The sequence below is a fragment of the Seriola lalandi genome, unplaced genomic scaffold (assembly GCF_002814215.2).
Source record: "Seriola lalandi dorsalis isolate HSWRI2012SDOR001 ecotype SW California unplaced genomic scaffold, Sedor1 jcf7180002054898, whole genome shotgun sequence".
NCBI classification, from domain to species: domain Eukaryota; kingdom Metazoa; phylum Chordata; class Actinopteri; order Carangiformes; family Carangidae; genus Seriola; species Seriola lalandi.
Genome location: NW_019525450.1, coordinates 1,605,501 through 1,612,259, shown reverse-complemented (window position 1 = coordinate 1,612,259; position 6,759 = coordinate 1,605,501). Strand labels below are relative to the sequence as shown.

At 41.1% G+C, this 6,759-nt stretch overlaps 1 protein-coding gene across 2 annotated transcripts in view; it reads left to right on the top strand.

The window, feature by feature from the left end:
* LOC111672264 (neural-cadherin) overlaps window positions 1-6,759 on the top strand; it is a 232,992-nt gene that overhangs the window by 31,891 nt on the left and 194,342 nt on the right. For both annotated transcript variants that reach the window (XM_023429642.2, XM_087180218.1), the window contains one exon: window positions 1,637-1,779. In XM_023429642.2, the coding sequence (XP_023285410.2) occupies window positions 1,637-1,779 (143 nt within the window). The remainder of the gene's footprint in view (window positions 1-1,636; window positions 1,780-6,759) is intronic.

Here is a 6,759-nt window from a genome sequence, read left to right as displayed (position 1 = left end):
GGGGGGGGATTCAGAGGTTATTTATGTATAAAATTTTCTGCAGATGATCAAATATTCAAATTGATTAATCACACTTAACATTTTTACCTTGAATATGATGATTCTTTTATTCTATTATTCTCTTTTTGAATGATATTTGTTCAATTTTACATGTATTTATGCATTTAATCACCACTTGATTATAATAATTGAAAGATGAATTCTGTATCTTTGAGGCATCTAAACAGAAGGTCACTTTGCAGTGTAAAGATGATCTCTTGAGACTGTTGCTTCTATTATGCATTGCTCAGAGAAGCATTATAAAAGCTTTAAAGGGAATTGTAAAGGCTGATCTTTTCTTTCTCCAACTTGTCCCATGTGCACTGGTTAAGGAGCCAGCAATAGACATATACGCCCTGATTAGGGTTCAGCCGTTCTGATGCAGAATAGTGGCCAACACATGCAAGAAAGATCGAGTGCTGCGTTGAGAGAACCACTACCTCCTACAGTTCCTACAGGGAGTTATTTCACTGCTAGAATATCACGGGCAAACAGAGTTAGTTTGCACCAAAGCCACTCTGCCTCTCTCTCTCTCTCTCACATCGAGAGTTGTTAGATCGCACGTATTGTATGTCGGAAGGTGTGATGGTGGGTGGTGCGGTGTGGGGGATCAGAGGTCTGTGCTGGTGGAAAACTTTCTGTATGTTTTTTTTTTACTGTATTTCATGTGACATACCGTGGTTAGCAGAACTGTATCTGAAAGTGAATTTTTGAAGTTGTTGTTGAAACCTGCCCTGTGTGTGTGTGTGTGTGTGTGTGTGTGTGTGTGTGTGTGTATGTGTGTGTGCTCCTCAGGACTGTGGTTAACACCTGGGGCTCATAGTGGAAGGTTAACTAGCTGGGATTAGAAGGAACTAGCAGTGCTGTGTTCATTAAACACATGACATTTAACATTGAGTGTATCTCTGGTTCATTTAATTTGGTCCAAATGTGTCTCAGCATTGTGCACTGAGAACCACCTCCTTCTTGTAGAAATCACAGTTCGGTCTGTCGTGGCCGCAGTCATAAACATGTGAAGAAAATTTTCTTTTTTCTTCCACAGTGTGACCGAAGAAAATCTCTAACGTGGCTAAAGTTGTGATTTTCCTTCATTCAGGGTGTTGATTGGCACATGCAGTGCAATTGATCCACAGGGTCTTTGATGCCTGCCACCTCACAGCTGTTGCATTTAACAACAGTTTTTTTTTTCCTTCCAACTGTCGATCAAGCCTCGCTCATGTTTGCTCCCCCCGCTTGAATTTGAAATTCAAAGATCCACTGATTAACTAGAAGAGAAATGACAGTAATGAGGTTATGAAGTATAGTGAGGGAAAGGTACTGATGCATTTGGTTGGTCTGTGAATGGATTTTCTTGCGACACACTTATCATTCATATCAGCCAGTTTTTTTTTGTGTGTGTGTATTACAGCATTTTACCTTATGAGCATCTTTGTTCTGAGTCACTGAGCTGCTGGTTGAACATGAATTAGATGAAACTGATTTTGAAACACGTTGAATGTGTCTCATTTTCAGCTCCACAGACATGTGTCAGGACACATGTTCTCCTGCAGACGAGTTCAGGTTACAGCTCAGTGTGTGTTTGTATGTGTTTAATTAGATATCGGACCTTCGTCTCAGAGGACGCGGGGCCCAACACGCTTGTTGCCACGGTGCTGGCGAAGGACCCTGATGGGGACGGGATCACATATAAGATCACCACAGGAAACGAGGAGGGCAACTTCGTCATTGACAGCCAAAAAGGTCAGACATGCTGAATTTTTTTTTTTTTAATCTGCCCTTTTCTCTTATTCTTCTTGTTTATTCAACTAAGTACTGATGTTTTTGTTTTGCCTTTCTTCACATCCTCAGGACACCACTGTAGAATAGAATTGTTCAGATTCTGATACTAGTATTGGAACTACTGCCTAAAATACTGGCTCAAGAATTGGGAAGTACGTGAGTCTAAGCACCAATGCGATGCCTCGTAATTTATTAATAAACTTTATAGTTTCACACCCAGATAAAATGGCAGTTTTCCCAGAAATCAGTTGTTCTTCGCTGCTCTAGAACAAAAACCTTCACGCGAAGTGGTGCTGTGCAGCCACTGGCAACTACTGTTGTAGGGCAGGGAGGAAAACCATTGGCTGAGGTCACTAATAGGCAGAACATGGTCCAGGTCCAAACCTAGACACCACCTTATCCTGACCTGGACCTATAACCTATAAATTATTGAGAATTATTACATTTTAGTATTTATGTTCTGCAGCATTTTTTGGCCTTTACAGCACTGGTCACGTGATGCTACTCAGCCAATCACTGCGACTCGAGTGAGACGAGACGAGAGACAGTCTGTGCGCCTCAGCATCTGACAGTTTGCAGTAGGAGGCTACAACAGTTTCAAGCTAATTATTTAAACAGTGTTTGCATAGGAATGATTCTGTCTTAAGCTTTTTTCCCCAAGAGCAATTTTTATGGGATTCATGTATCTGTTCATATTTTACAAAGGGTTTAACCTGGGACATGCCATTACAACAATGACAGCAATCATATCACATCTATACAGGGTTAGTGGTATACAGCTGTTAAAAAAATGTTTTGTAATGCATGTATCTGATCAGATTTACTTGAAAGTGGTCTCAGACCTTTGGACCTTGCTGTATGTGAATTTAGCACAAACCCTGAAATATCCAAACAGATGGTTTTTCTTTCCACGGTTATTTTCACCCTGCTATATTTACGCACACCGTATAAATGTAAAAGCGCAGCAGTTTGTTCAAGTGTGCCTGAGAAAGTCTTCACATATTGTGTGTATTGTACAGGATGACAATGCTTCGCCAGCCTTTCTGTAAGTGCGACAGAGAGGCTTTGTCAAGGATATTTAAATCCTCACAGGTCATGTCATGGAGACATTCGAAGAATCAGCCAAAGTGCAAGGAGCATTTCCACAGTGTCTTTGTAAGAAAATATCATCTGAGGCTTATAGTCGCACATCTCAACTTCCTCTGAGGCAAGAACAGCAATGCCAGAAGCAATGAGAAATGGGAAATTGGGTTAATGATGCGCTGCGTGTGTACGTGTGCATCGGTGTCTGCGTGTGTGTGTGTGTGTGGGGGGGGGGGTGGTGGTGGTGGAGGGAGTTTCATAGTAGTGCAACCCTTTTGTAAACTGCAATCCTCTCTGAATCTGCATATCACATTATAGGGTAATACGATGACTTTTACAAATTCAATTACTCAAAACTTCAAGGCACAATTTCCTCTGTTCACCAGCAATGACATTCACTGTCAGCTGATAGCGGCGGGCGTGTTAGCGAGCGGGGAGAAGACTTTAGCTTATAACTCGATTCCATCGGCTATCAGATGATGAGTGCGGGCTGGCTCTGCCATTTATATTGTTTGGCCCTCATTTGCATTTAGTCACATCGAACCACATTTCTACCTGTCATCAGTTTTAAAAGGTTAACTTTTTTATTTCAAGTTTGCTTTCTCGCACCGGCGAGCTTTGTACTAAAGTTCAGTGTAGAAGTTAAATGTCTGTCTGAGTAGTGGACACCTTCCGACTTACCTGCCAAATTTTTTCTTATAACTACGTCTGTCTGAAATTTGGATGCCATTGTTATCTATTCTCATTGTTGGTATTTGGTAAACATTGATCGATTTGCCATTTATCTGTTAATCCACAGGATCGCTATAAGTAGTGCTTATCAATGGAACAAATAATACTTAGTTTAATCCAAAGTCAATATAATATGTGGCTATAACAGGGAGCTATGACTGAAGATGCAGCGCAGACAGGCTGTGTCTCCCAAGTGACCTTAACATTTATGTAGTAATTATTCAGCTTTTTTGTCCGGTAAGTTTCCTCACAGCCTGGTAGTACTCTGGCCTACCAGTTCTTTAGTCTGCAAGATTTCTGAAAATACTCTTATATAATATGTCATATATTGTTTCACCAGAGGCCACGGCGACGTTTTCAAATTGCTTGTTTGAAAGCCAAAGATATTAAATGCACAATTATTTAAAACATCATTTAGCCTTGAGAGTGTGACAATGAGTCAGCATGAACGATACCAGGACCCTGAGGCTGAAGTATCAGCCATCATTCATTTTATTGTTTACACATGTGCTGTACTTATTATGACATGTCAGAATGTCCTCAGAAGAAGGCCAAGGTTTGAAATTTATACTTGATAAATGGCTCAAAGGTCCTTTTTTTGTTAAAGGTTAATTAAACCTCTGCTCAGGTAGAAGATGGGTGGAGCTATATTTGGAAACATGACGTTACTGCTCCTGATGTACCTAATGACGAGGTCGTAGTTTGTACAGCAGGTACAGCAGAACTAACAGGAGGGTTTGGGAGATGTCATTCAAACATCCACCGACACAACCCCACAGGCAAAATATGAAAGTTGGGGTACCATGAGTGTGCAGAGCCTTTAAATGAAAGTCTGGTGATCTTTCTCTTACTGACAACAACTTGCATGACAAGAACCAAACCAACACTGGATGTTGTTGGTTTGGTTCTTTATATCCATAACCAGACATATAAGCAATTTGTAAGTTTTGCTATTGCTACGTAGCCATCGTTAGCACTGTTTAATTACCAGTCTAGAAGAAACGTTGCAAGTTCAGCATCAAATAAATGAATTTCCCAGTTGTGGGATTAATAAAGTTAATCTAATCTAATTAATCTAATCTAATCAAACTTTATTCCTTTACTCACCAAGTGCTGTCCATAAGGCAACAGTAATGTTAACTCTTGTCTCTATCACGTCTTTTCTTCTACTGAACCTAGCATGCTAACCAGCTAGCCACAGTCCACATCATTTTCCAATAGTGACTCACTGTAGCCTCCAATCTGCAATGAAGATGTAGCGCTGCTCAGAGGGCATATTATAACCTTTGTCTTGTAAAACACAACGATGAACCAATCACACTCAGTGTCAGAGAAAACTTACATTATTAATATCATAATTGCCACTGTCACAATTTCACTCTACCACCATTTACCACATCATTTCCTGCCTTTTCTCTGTACCTAGAGACACGTCCAGCAACCTCCTGATGCTACCTGAGGAAGAGCACCAAGCTCGAGACATGTATCAATCCAGAGTAGCTACTGATCCAAGTCTATTCTGTGTTCTGCATGCCATTTAGTGCCTTTATTTATTATACTTATTGAGCATATTAAGATCTTTTTTGCAACTCACGCCTCCCGCTTTGTCTGAGTACCATTACTGACTTGCTTGGGGAGCCATTCTATTCACTATTTTTTGTGGAATCCTAAAAACTACATTCGTTTTAAGAGTGTACTGCTGCTTTTTAAGGCTTTATGGCTTCAGTAGGAACGAATGGGTATGAGAGTCACAGACAGGCCGGCAAAGTTGGAAAGTATTGAGAGATGCACTGACGTACTGCTTTTCTTTACTTTGTATCTGTTGATGACAAGAAAAATAAAAAATGACCAGCTTTATCCTTTAAACAATCAATCGATTAGCAAAGTCGATTGATTAAACTAACATTTAAATTAGGTAGAAAAGGTCATAAACATGTGGGAAAGGGGAGGTGAGGAAATATGTTTATACAGCACAAATCACTCCTGACTTCATTAAGCACACATTTAGTAGTAATGAATTAACTGTAAATCAACGACAATCAGTTCTATTCTCACGTGTACACACACACACACACACACACACAGACACACACACACACACACACATGTGGACCTGAGCCTAATACAGATGCACACAAATGCACTACAAAATGTTGTCTGCACGAAAGCAGTGAGCCAAAGTGTGACACTATAACGCTTGTATTATGATCCAATATCTTGTTTCAAAGAGCTCAACATTTGGTCATTAAAACTATTTTATGACTCTTATAATGGAAGGAGAGCACATTGGATTCCTCCCACCTTCTCCAACCCATCTCATTCCCTCTCTGCTACTGATAAAAATCATTTACCCCCCCACCCCACCACCACAACAACCACCACTACCACCACCCCCCCGAACCCCATTTGAGCTATTGTTTTCCTCCCTTCTGGCAGGAGCAGTCCCGCCGGCCTCGCTTTCCATGTTAATTTGACTGTAACTCACCCTCGAATACAGTGTGTTTCCGTGAGATTTAAGGCAGCCATTAGGATCTGAGCGGGTCGGTCAATATGATGATCACACTCTTCCTATTAAAACCCATAAATACCAAAACACCCACTCTGTTGGAGGGGAGGAAGTATTTACTGGCAGCTAAGGGGAAATGCTGGCGCCCATAAACAGGCTTCAATCATTTCCCTTTTCTCACAGATAATTTTTATGGCGTTTTAGAAGAGGGTATTTCCTTGAGAGGGAGGTGGTAGGTGAGCTCGTTTTCAGTGCGATGGGGTAGCATTCGTTGTCCTGTTGTCTTGTTTTATCTCCATTATTTAGTCTTTCCTCCTGAAGTGCTCGCCTCCTATCTATTGTGTTTGGTCTGCCGTGCTGACCTGTGTCTGATCCCAGCTTTATGTAACAAACCCACTGTTTTGCCCTCATTCTTCTCTCTTGTTCCCTCTGGCAAATGTATTGTTATAGTCTCCTTCTCTCGTTCACTATTTCCACTTCTTAGTCTTTTTCTAAAGCTCCATCTTTCTTTGTCACTCTTTCTTTCACCCCTTCTCCTCACTTCTCCCTCTTTCTCTGCCAGCTGCAGTCAGACTGGAGGAAGCGCTGCCTCTTTCCCTCTCCTACCACACCCCCACCCC